Source organism: Panulirus ornatus, chromosome 48, assembly GCF_036320965.1.
Source record: "Panulirus ornatus isolate Po-2019 chromosome 48, ASM3632096v1, whole genome shotgun sequence".
NCBI lineage: Eukaryota > Metazoa > Arthropoda > Malacostraca > Decapoda > Palinuridae > Panulirus > Panulirus ornatus.
In genome coordinates, this window is record NC_092271.1 from 26,483,271 (window position 1) to 26,501,691 (window position 18,421).

An 18,421-nucleotide genomic window follows, 5' to 3' on the forward strand; every position below is an offset into this window, starting at 1 on the left:
CCCTTTCGCTGGTTACATTCACTTACCACCGCGTTGCGTCTGTCTGTATATCAATCGATCTCTCTCTCTCTCTCTCTCTCTCTCTCTCTCTCTCTCTCTCTCTCTCTCTCTCTCTCTCTCCCCAGCAGCAGCGGCTCCCAGGGTAAACGGCCCACTTCCTCAGGCCTCCGACCCACGCGCTCGCTCCGACCATAAACAAACCGCCCTTTTTAAAGATGATCTTTTTTTTTCCCTCCAAACGAAGTACAATTTTCCTCCCTCCTCCTTAAGGCCTCATTTCTTACCTTTTTCCTTCCCCCCTCTCACCCGGCAGGTTGTTAGGCAGTGGAACATACAGTCAGTCTACTGTAAAAAGATGCTTCTTCCTTATGTAAGACTGAGCGTGCAGAAACAATCACGTGTATCAGTTAATAGGTTCATTCAAAACGTTCATCTTTTTATGGGGAGGTTAAAAAAAGAAACTAAAAATAAGCGTTGATCCAGAAACTGGACTTGCATCATCGAAAGGTTATTAAAAAAATCGGGAGAGATAATCTGGTTTATATTCTGTTGTGATAATAAAGATTTATCTCGGGTACATCATTTAATCTCGAGTCCAATTTCACGTTAACATTCCCGCTGAAACCATAAATTCACTCCCTCCGTTGTTGCCTCCATCACACCTCGCCTCCAAAACCTTACCCCTCCCGCTTTACCTCCAAACGTTATTTCTCCCTCCCTCCAACATCCCTCCTAACAACAGACAAACCCCTCCCCGTTATGGATTCCTAGATTTTTCACATCACCTCTCCCCATATATATATATATATATATATATATCCACCTCCCTCTATACTATACTATACTATACTATACTATACTATACTATACTTTACTATACTTCCTCTGTAGTGCTTGTCTATACTCTCCCCTACCCCACTGGAACCTGGAGTACTCCAGCTTCATCCATCAATACTCTCCCTCACCCTAGTGGAACCTAAAGTGCTCCAGCTTGAACCCTGGAGGAACAATAGCTACAGCCAGAAAGCCTTGATCCCCTTCTTCGACGTCAACCAACTCTCTACCTCTAGCGGCATCGACACCCACCTCCCAACACGCCTGTTGCCTCTCCTCACCTTCTGAGACTCTAGCACTTTCCACATGAAGACTTGCGTTGTGAAGGAACCCCGAAACTCAACTGAGGCACAGTCCTCTGGACTCGCTGGCGTAAAGACCTCACCTGACCCACGTCCTGGGTCTCACCTGGCGCAGGAAGCACCGAAGACTTACCTAGTCCACCCTCTAGGACTCAACTGACTGAGGATTCACCTGAGACTCACCTGACCCCAAGTCAATGGACTCAACTGGTGAAGGACTCATCTAAGACTCACCTGGTGCAGGAGTCTGCCGGGGAAGTCCTCGGTGTCGTCTGGTGAATGGGACGTCATGCCGGCCGGCCCCAAGCACCGACTGTAACACAGGAAGGAAAAATCTTAACACCAGCCCAACACTTCTGACGACGGTGTTGTATGGAGGAGTAGCTATAGTGTCAGACTTGTGGTCTACTGTACAGCTCGTATCACATAGGTGTGTGTATATATACGGTGTATCTGTAAAGCTATGTATGTATGTATGTATTGTACATATCGTATATATACTGTATAATTCTGAAACCAACCACAGACATTTGATAATAGTACTAGGATCCCATACCTTATCATAAAAAACACAGGTGAATATCAAAGCAGTTCGGCCGTTGCGATTTCATATGACGTCGTCCGGAACAACATACTTTAGTTTACGTTTTATTTCATTCCTTGTATACTGTGTCTATATATGGCGCATATTCACTCAGTATAAAAATCAAATACTTGATGTAGGTTCCATGAAATAATCTTGGAGTACTTACTAAACGGAAATGTTTCGGACAATGAAAAACTGTGATATAACATATGCTTTATTCATGACTAACAGACACACTATAATAACACTGACAGTACGAATGTCAGGTGTTTGAACACACAAACACACACACACACACACACACACACACACACACACACACACCCATGCGCGTGGGCTACATGTACCATACAATTGCGTTATGTTTTAACAAGAGCTGTAAAATATATCCACAGCGTATGCGTTCCTAGTACAGTAATAACAATCAAGTATTTACCTGGATCACCCATAAAGGCAGTAATGTTAAGTTTCCGCTCACAATATATAAAATCTACGGAACCTTAATTTATATCTGTAAAATTTGTTTGCTCTTGCAATGGTTACTAATCAAATGCAATTTTCGATAATCAACAGTATCTACAGTACACTGACTTTCCGTGCTGCTTAAACTCTTCAACTATAGCGTCAATGTGTGAAAGGATCAAATAATACTTCAACATTTGTCCGCACAACATAAGTAAAGTGGACACAAGTATTTTGGATATGTGAGCCCAAAGCACTTAACTGCCAGTGTGAATAAGCCAGGCATTTCGTGACAATAAAATCCGCTTGGTCACAATGACCTACAATAGAAAGAGCACGACGATAAGTAAAACACACGAAGAATCAGAGAGAATGACCATGACAAAAATATACTTAATATCGCCACAAAAGTGAAAAGGCAAAGGCTTTCTTCGATATAAGGATTCACAGAAAACGGCTCATGCTTCAGGCAAGACTAAAATATGACATAAAAAAATCTGTAATGAACAATTTTTTTTCTTTTTTGTGGAAGGTATATATATATATATATATATATATATATATATATATATATATATATATATATACATATATATATATATATATATATATATATATATATATATATATATATATATATATATATATTAGGCAGTTATCAAAATTTTGGAACATTTATGTCTACTAATTATATAGACTTTTTTCTCAACTCCTTGATATTTATATTATCGCATAAAAATACTGCATGAATATTCTATTTTCCACACCTTGGGTTGCGTCCCTAAAAGCATTATGCGTTAAGCTGTTAATGGAACCTCTATAACGTTAGATTCTGGCACAGTAAAACGAAAAAAAAGTCATCCAGTGTTTACTTGCCACTCAAGAAGCAGAATTCGTCCAGAGTGCATGTCCACCTCCAATTACACTCGGACAGTTTTTAAGGATATTTACTAATTTCAACAAGGTAATCTTTGAAATTTACTTTTCTTTGCCAATTGTGAGAGGTCAAAATTATTCTTAATCCAATTTATACATGCTGGGAATGTTTACCATTATGACAACCCTGGCCCATATACATACATACTCCATGATGAGTAAATATACATGGTAGCTAATTTCTGGTATTTACATACCTGGAAGCAAATCTATAAACATCTTGGTCCAGTTTACATTATGTCTCTGTCAACTTACAAACCTGGTACCCATATCACGTACCAGTGTCACTATTTTATAGCCCCCTTAAACCAATTACTATGACAATTAACCAATTTACGAACTCGTAAACCAATTTCACAAATTTCCTGACTAAATGACACACCTGTCAGCTAGTTAACAACACCTATTCCTAAAGTTAAACAAGAGCAGGTCAGCAGCCTGTGTGAGGCTACTCCACAAACATGACTTGGAAAAGTTCAACCCTGCTTTTAACCTGGCAGTGTTACCAATACCCTCGGGAAACGTCAACCTCAAGCGGCGCTACATATATACCCAGGCTTGCCAGACGAAACACCATGTCATATGCTGATCAATGAATAACTTAATTGATTTACTTAATATAAAGGTGATGTCCTCTTTAAAACAACTCCCAAGAGTCATACTGTGCCTCTCTTTATATATATATATATATATATATATATATATATATATATATATATATATATATATATATATATATATATATAATGTCCAAAGAAGACATCAATGCTATACTTTCATTACGTGTGAAACGCATCAAGTTAATAACTTCTGCACTACTCTGGCTAATGCGAGAGAGAGAGAGAGAGAGAGAGAGAGAGAGAGAGAGAGAGAGAGAGAGAGAGAGAGAGAGAGAGAGAGAGAGAGAATGGCAGAAATTTTTATTTTTTTTGTTCGTGGAAGATGAAACAAATTACGTGCGAGGGAGAGGCATGGGCGGCCGCCACGCCCCTGGTCACGCTAGGGCGGCGCCACCGGTCAGAAGCACACGCCCACCCCCATGCCATCCAACACGCCCACCCCTCTGCCTCATGACCACGCCCTACCTGCCTCCTCACCTGATACTGATAATGTACACACAGCTGGAGGTGGGAAGGGTCCTGGGTGCGTGGCGAGTGACGGGGCGAGGGAGGGAGGGAGGGAGGGAGAGAGAGAGAGAGAGAGAGAGAGAGAGAGAGAGAGAGAGAGAGAGAGAGAGAGAGAGAGAGAGAGAGAGAAGAGACGAGGAGGAAGAGGAGAAGAGGGGAGGTAGCAAACAGTTAGTGAAGACATAAAAGCAAGAAAAGAGATAACAGCATAGTATGCAGGAGGTGTGAGTACAAGGTTGAAAAGTGAAGAGATAACTCCGGGAGAAGTGAACTGTGAGGAGTAAGAGAAATGGGAATAAGTGGGTGTGAGAGCGGGATAAAAAAAAGAGATAAAGGGGCGTTACAGAATAAAGGGAGACAGAGCTTCATCCTCTTTTCTTACCTCTTGCCTTTTTTTCATCTTCTGTCTTCTCATTTTCAACCAAATTCTTACCTACCTTCAATCCTCTCAACCCAGTGACTGGAGGCCATGGCCACTTGGCCAGTTGAGGGCCACGCCCATCAACCTCACCGCAGAGACCACGCCCATCTCGAGGGGACAGCTCTTACCCCTAACATACTCCCTTACCTCAGCCTTTTCCCCTATCTACCTACCCTCTTACCTTAAAGATCGTCTCCCTAACCACCCAACTCCGCTCTTACCCTAATGACCTTTCCTTTCCTGTCTATCTCTCTTCTTACCCTAATGATAGTTCCATTACTCCTCATATTACTTTACCCTTCCTCATCTCCCTATCTTACCCAGGGGTCGTATCGTCGTGATCAAGGGTCGTACTGTCGTGGTCAAGGGTCGCATCGTCGTGGTCAAGGGTCGCACTGTCGTGGTCAAGGGTCGTATCGTCGTGGTCAAGGGTCGTACCCTCGTGGTCAAGGGTCGTATCATCGTGGTCAAGGGCTTTAACAGTTTACAAAAAACATCTCCCACTTCTGTTCCCTCTTGCTCTCTCCTTGCCATCATCAAAATCTTCCTCCTTCCCAGTACTTCTGAGTTTCCCATATCTTAACGTTCTTTTGTTCCCCCTTTTCTATAGATGAACCAGATATCGAGCCTACCGCCAACCACAGCACTCACAACAACCTTAAGACTCCAGCACCATCTCCAACAACAACACCTCAGCTGCACCATCTCCAACAACAACACCTCAGTCGCTCCCTCCCCCCCAACAACAACCACAGCATCACCTCCAACAACCATACACCCTAGCAGCCCCTCAAACAACCCCTGGCAGCTGCTGTGACAGTCGCAGCGCTCCAGCAGCTCATCTAACGACCCTAGCAGCTGCTGTAACAACCACAGCACTACAACAGCTCCTCCAAGAACCACAGCAGCACCAACAACCCCGAGCCGCCCCTACAACAACCCCCAGCAGCAGATGCAATAACCGCAGCACTCCAGCAACAACTCCACCAGCATAACACTCCAACAAACACCAGCATACAATTAGAACTAACTTCTCGCGAGTCGCCCCAGAACTTCCCCTGCACTATATTACGCTCTAATCAAGTAAATACGGCAATAAAGGTTAAAATATTCCGCGGCAGAACACAAAGGTAAGGTACAGGTGATCCTGACAGACAGTCTTGATGCCACACCTTACATAAATTAATAGTAATGATAATAATAATAACAATAATAATAATAATAATAATAATAATAATAATAATAATACTTGATGTAGTATAGCCTTTCGTGGAATAATGATAATGATAATAATTGGTGACGTAGTTAGCCTTTCAATCAGTCTAAACCTATCTTATTTCCCTTAAATGCTTGATTTACCCATCCACAACATTAGGCGAATAAATGGCAGCATGGGCAACCAATCACCCCTAACACCCTGTACCGTGAGTTCAAACGGTACCTTACTCTCCTTCAACATCATACACCGTGAATTCGAATGGTAACGCCTTCGCTTAACACAATATACGATGAATTCAGACCGTATTCCCATTTCCCTTCACACTATATTCCACGCAGCAGGACAGGAAATAAGTGTCCTTAGCTAGACACACACACGGCCCTTGTCACTGCTCGGAAAATGGCCGTCCAACGGCGCATTACAGAAACTCAGGATAAATGGCGCGGAATACGACAAAGTACGATGCGATACGCCAGAACGAAGCGACTCATTCCCCGGGGCAATAAGAGAGCATAACGCGCCATTTGGACCAATAGCTTGTGGCGAATTGCAAGCCGGGTAAAATTACCCGTAGCTCGTCCAAAAGAAAGGAAACCAGTTGGGATAGGCGTCTTACGTTCTTGCAGGACTCTGAGAAATTCGTCATAAGCAAACATCAAAAAGTTAAACCGCATCTTCGCCGGCATAAGCCTTACGAATACGCGTCTGTATCCGAGGCTAAATCTGGATGGAAAGGGAGTTAAAGTATGAGATGAGTGAGTAATGGAAGAGAGAGAAAATACCTCTACCTACCTACCTACCTACCAACGTAACTGCCAGTAACTACGGCAGCATTATGCAGGTGCGTCACGACTGGCGCTCTCCACATATGGCAACACAATCCGGTGTTCCCAAGGTAAATCACCCATTCAAGAACTCACACGAACCAACGTCCCTTAACTTCTCTCTCAGTCGTGTCTGAGACGCTGCACTTCCAACGCGAGAGAGAGAGAGAGAGAGAGAGAGAGAGAGAGAGAGAGAGAGAGAGAGAGAGAGAGAGAGAGAGAGAGAGAGAGAGAGAGAGAGAGAGAGAGAGTAAACCTGAGCTGGTGATGACAAAGGCAAGGACCCTCTAGTGTCAGACTAAAGTCAGTGTTTGCGGAGCAGCCATTATCCTCCAGACAAATGGTTGTGACGGCGGTACTCACACAAAATTTACTGTTTGGCTTCAGGGGTAAACATTTACTGTTTACCTCCCGGAAAAAGCAAACGCAAAACAAGACTAAAGACAAAGGATAACCATGAAAGTAAAATCTCATACGCATGCGAGTTATTTTTTCTCATTCTTTTTTTTTTTTACGTTTTGCCCAGTGAAAAGAGCGGACACTGTGAGGTACGATCAGAAATGACAAACAAAATCGTGAAATGCTTTACAGACATGTGCCACCATAAGTCACGAATGTCGCTAAACGAACGCTAACCTTCACAATCAAGCCTACATACACACACACGAACGCCGCCAACCTCCACACACAAGCCTAGAGGCAAACGAACGCCAGCCTTACCACTTTAACCATCACAATCGACAGCCAACCTCCTCACTCTAGCCTAGCCAGAAACAAACGCCAGCCTCCACGCTCCAGCTTACCTAAACACGCACGCCTCCCTCCACACTCTACCTACCCCAACCCTTCTTAATGTAGTCACTGCAAACGACATCCCCCACCCACTAACTTAACTTCAAGCGCAAAAAAGGAATTTCAAACATATCCCCCCCCCCAAAAAAAAGTACACAAACATGCTGGAATAAGCTAACTAAAGCTGTGTCGTAAGCTCCAGTTACATAAACATCTACGATCTTATTGCATTTTAAGATTTTTGACAAATTACGCCAAGGATGCTGTCGTAGTGTCGTACGCCAAGACAAATGGGGCCAAAAAAGTCTCTCCCGTTCAGTTATCATACTCGAATTCTGCTCTAAAATAATCCTAAAATAAGAAAATATAATTCAAAATCTTTTTTCCCCTGTTAGCAATCATAATTTTTGTTTCGACCAAGTCATTTGTAGTCTCTGATGTACGCATACTTCTGTTATAAAAATTGTTGTTTTCATAGCTTAAAGGATCTTTGGTTGAACTACATAATTAAGTTGGGCAAGGGTGTGGAAAACTTGCACGGGAAAAAAGCAAAGGCCAAATCATGACCAGGAAACAGAGAGAGGCTGTTGAGTCTGCATTTAAGTTCAAGAAGATAAATCTTAATGAAAACAGTTTCATATCTATATTCTTTAATATGATGTCAGCAAAATTCCTGTTGTCTCTTAGCCAAGCCTTACCAAAATGACTGCCACACGTCTGGTACGAATTCTGTCTGACTGACAAATCTTTCTTCAGTAAACGTCACAACAGGCCAGTATAACTCATGATACCTATTTGCTCTACTTACCTCGTAATCACGAGCCATTATTTCCATTACAATATGGCAACAAAAGTTCATATAAAGCAAGGATTTCCATACTCAAAAATATGAATACATTATAATTCTTTGTCGTAAAAAAAAAAAAAACCGTAAATTACACCAAAACGCACGGACCGAAAATGAGGTAAAATTAATTCATTCATTTGGTTACAGAGTTGAAATCTTTTCATGCTACGCAATAAATCCCTTTCCCAACAGCCAGTCATGTATAAATTCATTTCCCTGTAGCGGGCTAAACGTTTACAATGGGAAAGATGCACTACCGCAATTCCTAATTGGTTCAGTGAAACAGCAGCATCCAGTCTTGTACTTAAAGAAGGCACTCGCTCGTATTCATAGACAGCATTAGCAATTCAAAGTTAATATCAAAGTTTTAAGAAAAAAAAAAAAACATACAAGAATCACAAGCTTTCGAAAGTGCTAGATCCAATATACGAGAGTTAGTTTAAACTTTAATTAGTTTCCATCGACTGATGGCCGTAGCTTATCACACTGATGAAAATGTAGCTGTATGTCATCAATCAGTGTGCGTCCACGGTAAAATTACTGCTCTGGGATCAGTTCCACTGCCGTCAACACGATAACTACATCTAACTGATTCGCTATTGGGGGAAAAAATGATGAATTTTAAACCTCAGGAAATCCTTGTCAACAAGCTGGTTGTACTTGTTTTTCACACGTTTACACCAACAACAATTATTACGGTGAAATCCCTTACCTCAAATTGTATATCTTGGGAGAAAGATTGCTGGCGTTTTCAATATTCATGATTTTCTTTTGTAAAAGTCTTTCGGAAAGTTGGCTGGAGTGTTAATTTTTCTCATTCATTCTCTTTTCATTCAAATTGTTTCATCATTTTTGTCAATACTTCACAACTAAGTTACCAACGTTTTCCCAGGGCTTGAAAGCCATCCACACCTTTGTCGGGTATAGTGTTGTACGATGCAGGGATTCAGTTGTGCGGGAGTTCACAGGATTCAATTGTGTGAGAGATCAAGTCTCCATCTTCCACCGAGAACTGTCGTTTCAAGGCCACATAACCAGCGAGTGCGTGTGTGGTTTTCAAATGGTCTTGACCATCTGAAGATGAAGGGGATTTTTGTATAGGTGTATATATATCTACACTTGACGGGGCTTGACGATGATTTTGGTAGACGGAAGGCCTAAAACTCAAATAGCCATGTAACTCAACGTCGTAGTTCCAGGCATAAATAAGTGTAAAGTACTTTTAGTTCTCCAATAATTACAAGAGAAATAAGAGTTGTAAGAGTAAATATTTACGTTCTGAGAACGCAATACAAGCAACCGAGAGTTTCTATCATAGATGAGTTTACCCTTCAGCTTAAAAGTTTTCTACAGAAAAATGACATTTTCTCTTTACTCTGGATGACAGACAGACTTAAATAATCAAAACCAAATCATACTCATTTTCGGCCACATGGCAGATTCAGAATGGATGTGTGCTAATGAGGCTTTTATTCGTCTATTTCTGGCGCTCATCCGATCAAGTGGGAAAGGCAATCAGGCGGAAAAAAAATCCATTTATAATCACTATATCATTATTATAATCATTATACGTAATATGGTATAGGTCAACACTATACCATTATTATAATTATTTTACGTAATATGGTATGGGTCAACATTATCTCCGATAAATGAACATCCCACTTCATTTTCTAATCTCTTATATTCATCCGTTTCTTCTTTTTTTTTCTGACCTTCCAGTTTATCCTTTTGGAGCAAATGTTCTTCCCTACGACTGATTAAATTCACGGTGCAACTTCAGGACATAAACATTATAACTACAACTGAACGTATGGCCAAAAGATAAGTCACGTCACACCAAAATATTCTATCGCGTTGGCGAGCGGGGTTAGAGTGCCACGGCAATGGTGCCGGGTTTCTTCAAAGCTCCGGAGGCTCATTCAAAGCTTTGGAGATTCATGTGAAGCCCCAGAGGTTCCTTTCGAAGCCGGGGAGATTCATTCGAAGCCACAGATGTTTATATTATTCGAAGATTCAAAGGATCATTCAAATCCTAAGAGAGTTATTCGAGGCTTTTAGATATTTATTCGAAGCTTTAGATGCGACGTTGCTCGCTATCCCCCATCTGCCCTTCTCTCGGAAAGGCCGACCACTCTTCGGCACACAAAGAAAAGCAAGAGATATCGCGGAAAATCAATGGCGTGCGGGAGGGGGGGAGGGGGAGGTTAGGCGTGGGTAGTGGACGACGGGCGTGGGGACGGGGTGGGCGTGGTGACCTGATATGTCACGTCCATAAACACACTGCAGTCCAGCGACATCTTCAACATTACCCCTCTCTCTCTCTCTCTCTCTCTCTCTCTCTCTCTCTCTCTCTCTCTCTCTCTCTCTCTCTCTCTCAAAACCCTTTTATTTACTAATCTACTCTCAGTCATCGCACGCCTTTCTGAAGCATCTAACACACCCACCCGCTGCTCACTCGTGCAGAGAGTAGTGCCAAACACCAGATCCTATATCAACCCCTCCTTCTCCTCCACCAACCAACCAACCAACCGACCAACCAAACAACCAACCAACCAACCCTCTGAATCCATCGGACCCAATTGTTCATTTGCGAGGATTATCCGGACAGGAAGCCTGGGTGTTGGGGGAGGGAGGCGTTGGGGGAGCGAGGGTTGGGGTGGGTGCCCGAGAGTCCTCCTCCTGCTCTCTGAGGTACTCAGATCAAGGGATCACTTGAAGCGAGACTACAAAAATCGGTCTTGCTGAAGGACGAAAAGTGAGCCCGTACTGGAGAGTGATTTTCCATTTTGGCTGATTCGAATTTATGATATTCACGGACCACCACAACCTTAATGGTTACAATCAGAGCTTTCCTGCGTGATATATATATATATATATATATATATATATATATATATATATATATATATATATATATATATAGGTAACAACGAAACCAACAGTGAGGCATAATATAAATACTGAAACATTATTTCATTAAGGACATCTCAATTCGGTGAGTGAAACTGGGTTATACCTGGGAAAACATCGGCAGGAGAAATGAACCAATAATGAAAAAGGAAAAAACAAGCGTATGACACAGACCTGCGATTCACTGTAAGCCTGTCACTAATTCGCTATATGTGTGGACGGTGGCGGACGTATTGGACCAGCCTGTAAGGTATAGGTCAAAGGTCAAGGTGAGATAAGGGTGAGTGTCACGGTGAGGCACAGATGAGTGTGATGGTATAGGTCAAAGGTCAGTGTTACGGTGAGGCACAGACGAGCGTGATGGTATAGGTCAAAGGTCAGTGTCATGGTGAGGCACAGATGAGTGTGATGGTATAGGTCAAGGAGTGAGTGTTACGGTGAGGCACAGACGAGTGTGATGGTGTGGGTCAAGGATCGAGGTAAGTGTCGCGGTACAGGTCAAAGGTCAAGGTAAGGTAAAGGTTTAAGTCAAGGGTAATGATAAGGGTAAAGTATAGGACATAGGTCAAGGTAAATGGGGTCAAGATCACTCTCCAACTCCAGGGTGTCCCAGCAAGGTGAAGCGGGGTCATCCTCCAAGACCGAGGTCACCCCCCCTCCCCCTCAAGGGTCAAGGACACTCTCCATAGGACGTAAAACAGCAGCTGCGCCAAGGTCGCCGACCAGTCCCTCCACACACACACACACACACACACACACACACAGAAAGTTCACCCTCAAGACGACCTTTCATGACCCTCATGACGACCTTACATGGGCATAAGGTTATGAGAAGAAGGAGAGGAAATGTATTAAACTTGTCAAAGGAGATGTAGCAAGGAAAATACGACAGATGAGAACGGCGGAGCCACCAGAGGGATGGCGATGAGAGAGAGGGAGAGAGAGAGAGAGAGAGAGAGAGAGAGAGAGAGAGAGAGAGAGAGAGAGGACTCCACAAGATCTACACGTTTGGTCTTGATTATTATCTTCATCCAATAGGCGACAGGCTGGCCTCCACCTCCCCCCACAGCCTGGTGGGTCTCTCTCTCTCTCTCTCTCTCTCTCTCTCTCTCTCTCTCTCTCTCTCTCTCTCTCTCTCTGGCTACTAAACCCTTACTCTCGCCTCTCCCTTCACTGCTCTCCCACACTCCCACCTCCCGCTACATAACGCGGGAAATCAAGTCTTATGACTTAACGCCATTTTGATAACGTGACCATTAACTACTTAGCAGGACAGTACGATCCTTGAACACGACGGTACGATCCTTGAACACGACGGTACGATGCTCAAGATTGATCTGAACGATCAATAACTCACCTTATTAAAAGATAAAGGTGACTAACTATATTTACGTATAAATGATAACCTTATCATAAACAGATAACATGATAAATACGATAAGTTAATCTAATACTGTCACTCAGTCTGTCGCGTTAATGTTATAGAGGTACACGAATATAAAACCAGCAATACCTAAATACAAACCAACAGTTCCTAAATACCATCATTCAGAAAATAAAACCTACAATTCTTAAATACCATCATTCTTTAACAAAATTTTGTGAAACATATGAAAAAAAAATATCCATTATTCCCTACACAATCAATTCAGTTTCCTATTACGGCGCAGAACACAACGAAATTATGACGTGTGGCCCCCGAAATAATGACGTGTGGCCCCCGAAATAATGACGTGTGGCCCCCGAAATAATGACGTGTGGCCCCCGAAATAATGACGTGTGGCCCCCGAAATAATGACGTGTGGCCCCCGAAATAATGACGTGTGGCCCCCGAAATGATGACGTGTGGCCCCCGAAATAATGACGTGTGGCCCCCGAAATAATGACGTGTGGCCCCCGAAATAATGACGTGTGGCCCCCGAAATGAATAAATGGTTCACCTCATGAAAGGTTGTGCGCATCAAGGTCGCTTACACCAGTACAACATCAATATACCACATAACGCTGAGCTACAAGAACCGTGCAGTGACCCCTAGACCTATGAGTCTAACCTCTGACCCCGTGGCTACATAACCAACTACAACAACCCTCCAATGCCTACCTACACAGGTCACCGGTGTGCTATGACTGGTTGTCGTCTAACAAGCAGAGATGGCATGACCTTTAGCACCGGCTGAAGGATCTTAAGAACATGACCTTTGACCTCATGACCCCCCATCCCCTCTAGCAGTTCATCATAAGCTTCCGCTACCTACAGCGGGCCTTATGTATAGTCTCATTTCTTTTTTTCTCTTGCTATCTCCTCTACGTCAAGTTATCTTGCGGACAAACTAAGCGACAGACCGACGGACGGACGGACGAATGGACGGACGGACAGACGGATGAACGGACTGACGTAAAGAAGGACGAAAAGACGGACGGACAGACAGACGGACGGACAGACAAATGAACGGACGGACGGACAGACGGATGAACGTACCGACGGACAGACGGATGAACGGATCGACAGACAGACGGACGAACGAAGTGACGGACAAAGCAAACGGGTCATCAAGGGGTACACGCTGATTCCTCGCGACAGAATCCAATAAACGCGAAAATTTCCATTCTGCGATATTGGTCTGTACAGGACGCCGAATGTCACTTGCCAATATCATCGTCGATTCAATTTCACGCACGCACGGCCATACACATGTACGTAGAGAGAGAGAGAGAGAGAGAGAGAGAGAGAGAGAGAGAGAGAGAGAGAGAGAGAGAGAGAGAGAGAGAGAGAGAGAGAGAGAGATCAACTAACGGGCAGCCGCCGGATACCATCATCGCCTGCAACGGTCCGGCAACCAAAAAAAAAAGTTGCAAACTTTCCCAGCGAACAACTTGGCCATCCTCTCTCTCTCTCTCTCTCTCTCTCTCTCTCTCTCTCTCTCTCTCTCTCTCTCTCTCTCTCTCTCAGTCCTCCCCCAACGCATTGGGATTTACCTTAAGAAACGGAACGCTCGTAAAGTCACGTAAAAAAAAGAAAAAAGAAAAAAAATCAAACTCCTGGAATGCAATATATATTTTTTCCCCTCCCGTCTGCTCCACACCGGGCGAATTCCAAGCCAAGATTGAACACAAACGCTTCCCGTTGTGAGCCATAAAAAAAAACCACACATTCACCCGGCAAGCAAGCAAGCAGGGCAGAGCCTCCTCCAGAAGGGGTCAAAGTTCTCACTACTGGGTTGGGCCAGACTCTGGCCAGTCAAGGTGCTGGAAAAGGTAATCAAAGGTGGAACTAGATGACTTACTTGGAAAGGTGGAATTACTTTAAAAGGGCATCGCCCGTGTACTGATAGGCGTCTCTCTCTCTCTCTCTCTCTCTCTCTCTCTCTCTCTCTCTCTCTCTCTCTCTCTCTCTAAGGTCCTTCAGTCACACCCACTACTCTACGCTCGCATGACTGACTACCTGAACATGCAGTAACTGCAATAATATCACTAAATTACCTCTTATCAAATATCACTAGGTCACGAGAGTAACGCTAAAGTTACCTCGAACACTAAGTTACTTCTACAATAACTTGAATAACACCAAGTTACGTTACCAACACTTGCGTGACGTCGCAAATACCGCTGAGTTACCGACCGCTTTACGTCGTCAGTCGGGACAAGCCTTTCTTTCCGAGCGCTGTAAACATCCCCAGGCGGGGCTGACGGGGGGGGTGAAGGGTAACAGGTAACCACTGTGCTACGACCTTATGACTTGCATGACGCAGCGTCACACAGTAACACTGTGTGCCTAACGGGCATCTTTGGATACTTAGTTACTATGTACCTAACTTCTGCTTCTGTGGCGCGAAAGATAATCCTGTCTCCCTGTGAACCTAATCTCCCTCTGGATCTAATCTCCCTGCGGGCCTTGCCTCCCTCTGGATCTAATCTCCCTGTAGAACCAGCCTCCCTGTAGACCCAACCTCCCTGTAGACCCAGCCTCCCTGTAGACCCAGCCTCCCTGTAGACTCAACCTCCCTGTAGACCTAGCCTCCCTGTAGACCCAACCTCCCTGTAGACCTAGCCTCCCTGTGGACCAGGTCCGTGTAAAGTTAACGAACATGTTTTCCAACAGGTCACGCGACCCTGCTGGGAAAAAGTCGACCAGACGTCTGTATCTCGCCGTGGTCCTGCCCGGGACAACACCTCCCTTACTCCCAAACATTTCTGCTGACCCCTGCCACCCACATATCCCCATCCTACTAGCCCACGCTCCTCCTGGCCCTTACGTTCTCCTCTGGCTTTCAAAAAGGGCTCCATGCGACCCACGCCCCATGACGGCCCAACAGTTCCCCTTGTAGCTCACGAGGCTTTACCGGCCCCATGTGTTCTCCTCCCACGCACTCTCCCACCCTCCTGCAGCAGGTACCGCACCTGCACCAAGGTCAGGATGACGCAGCAGAGGCGGCCAGCAACACCTCCCGCGGGCGATTCTCCTCCCCAGCAGGTGGGTCGCCAGCATTTAACGCTCGCCAGCAGGTGGGTCGCCAGCATTTAACGCTCGCCAGCAGGTGGGTCGCCAGCATTTAACGCTCGCCAGCAGGTGGGTAGTCCACAATATCTAACGCTCGTCAGCAGGTGGGTAGTCGCCAGTATCTAGCGCTCGCCAGGGGAGGTGGGAGGACGCCCGTTTACAACCCTCAACTCCCAGGCAAATCGCGGCAATAAAGCGGATAACCACACGCTTCCGGCAGTGTTGCCGTATAATCAACACTAAATTACGTCCTTGATTATATCTCCACCCTCACTTAACACGGGGGAAACAATACGCTTCGCAACCCGTCACAAGGTCGGCTCTCTAACCTGGAAGTAACGTAGGAATCAACCAACTGAGCTTGTCAGTGTACACTGTTCATGCGCCAAACGACCATGTACAACACTGTCAGTGTAGACAGTGGATTTCACCGAGCGGCCCCGCACTTTTCTCTCCCGCGGCCCGAGAGAGAGAGAGAGAGAGAGAGAGAGAGAGAGAGAGAGAGAGAGAGAGAGAGAGAGAGAGAGAGAGAGAGAGAGAGAGAGATCCAGGTAACTGATTAAGATAAATTGTAGGTAATAATTATAAGTGTAGGGAAAAACACCTTCATTCGCGACCCGCGGCATACAAAGTGTAATGATTTAGTGTAATCCTCTTACGCACTGAGATTGTATTTTGTACAGTGATCGTTCACACGTACATAGTTGTACCAAACCCTTTACAGCCCGATCAAAACTCTCATATTGCTCCAACCGACCCTTACTATTGTGCTGGTGAACTCCAAACTTCACAATATCACTTGCATTCATAAATCTATACCAAGATACGTTCATCTTGATTTCGTCTACTTCAATGTATGATGCAAATTTATTGCCCACATCTGAAAAGCCCCCTGACACGTTCACGAACTTCTGGTGTTTGACAATAAATCGTGGGATCAACACTTACGTCAAATCACATCAATCAGAACCCATATTTGCACGGTTAAGATAGACGCTTTATCAGTCAACATCACATTTTATGGCTCAATCAATATCACTATCATATTCATTGCTCAATCAATATCAACACTTCGTCTACTGCTCTACGAGAGGCAACAACATCCCTTGTATGTGGGATGAAACTCCTTCTATTCTCGCCTCCAGATGATCCTCCATGCTTCCCTTGACCCCTGATTCAGGGGGTGTCATGACCTCTAAACCCCCTTCGTTCCACCTGACCAACAGACAGAAAAGCGGAACCCGCCGGGGTGGCAACACTGCCGGTGCTTGACCTGTGTTCTGAAGTTCAACTTTTTTCCCTCCGAAAAATCTGTGTCTCTTATTCGTCATGCTGGGATGTGATGTACAATATCGCGCGCGTGGAATGCATGAAGAGAAATCATTATTGGTATTATCATGATTATAATTATTATTATTATCATTATTATTATCATTATCATTATTGTTATCATTATCATTATTATCATCATCATCATTATTATCATTATCAATATCTTCATTGTTATCTTTATCATTATTTCATTGTCATTATCATCACTCATTCTATTATCATTATTGTTATTATCATTATTACCTGTACGTAATCTTACCGGGTACTCAACAGAAGAAGAAACTATTACTAGTAAATATACCAATAAATTCTCCACTGCTTAAGATACCAGATAACCTGCACAGGGAACCAAACTGGATCATCTCTAGTCACAAACAAGGGGGACACCACCAACAGTTAACCTGATCAAATAAGACCGTCGCCGAAGAGAGAGGTTTTGTCATCGCTGCTAAACACACCAGGTAACCAGAGGTAACACACCAGGTAACCAAACCAGTCACAAGAGGTAGGTGAGGTAACACACCAGGTAACCAGAGGTAACACACCAGATAACCAAACCAGTCACAAGAGGTAGTAGGTAAGAGGAAGGTAACACGCCAGGTAACCCAGGTCAGCCAGAGCCGCAGGTGCTGCCGGCCGACCACATATCCGTGACACGTATCCACGTCCGGGAAGAGAATGCCTCTGACTCGTCATGTTTACATCCAACAGGACGGGAACAACTCGACCCACAAACGACGCCCTCAACCTCCAGCCACCTAACACCATGACCACCACATCCCTTCGAATCCCATCTAACCTTCCACATCCTAACTCCACGTCAGTGAGTAAAGTTCCCCAGATCCATAAATCAAAATCCATCCGTTATAGTGATGTAATTACAGACCCGGAACAAAGAAAAACAAAAACCAATCCTTACCTCTTCCAGCAACCAACTGCACATCAATCCCTCAAGCACAGTTCCTGGGTCCGTCAGCACAGGATGGGTTAACGATTCGGCTATCACCACCAGACGCCGCGGGAGGGAGGGAGTGCCTGCTCTCCGGAATGCGCCACCTTACCGCCCCAATTAACATGCTAATTAACACGGGAAATAGGGCGAAGAAAAGAGGAGCTGCAGAGGCACCTCCCAACAGCTTTTCCAGAGTGTAGCCACGTGTGACGAGCGGCAGTTGTACCCACACAGACACACACAGCAACAACAGCAAAAATACGTCATAAGGAGAGCTACTGAAATGTAAGACTCATTCAAGAGGAGTAACAGTAACGGGAAGAAGTACAGCACGAACGGCTACAGCATCACAAAACGGTCACAGAAGCAACGGTGT

General features: G+C 44.4%; 1 protein-coding gene across 2 annotated transcripts in view; it reads right to left on the reverse strand.

The window, feature by feature from the left end:
• Lrrk (Leucine-rich repeat kinase) overlaps positions 1-18,421 on the reverse strand; it is a 330,029-nt gene that overhangs the window by 268,370 nt on the left and 43,238 nt on the right. For both annotated transcript variants that reach the window (XM_071690282.1, XM_071690281.1), the window contains exon 2: positions 1,371-1,449. In XM_071690282.1, coding sequence (XP_071546383.1) covers positions 1,371-1,427 — 57 coding nt within the window. In that variant the 5' untranslated portion in view covers positions 1,428-1,449. The remainder of the gene's footprint in view (positions 1-1,370; positions 1,450-18,421) is intronic.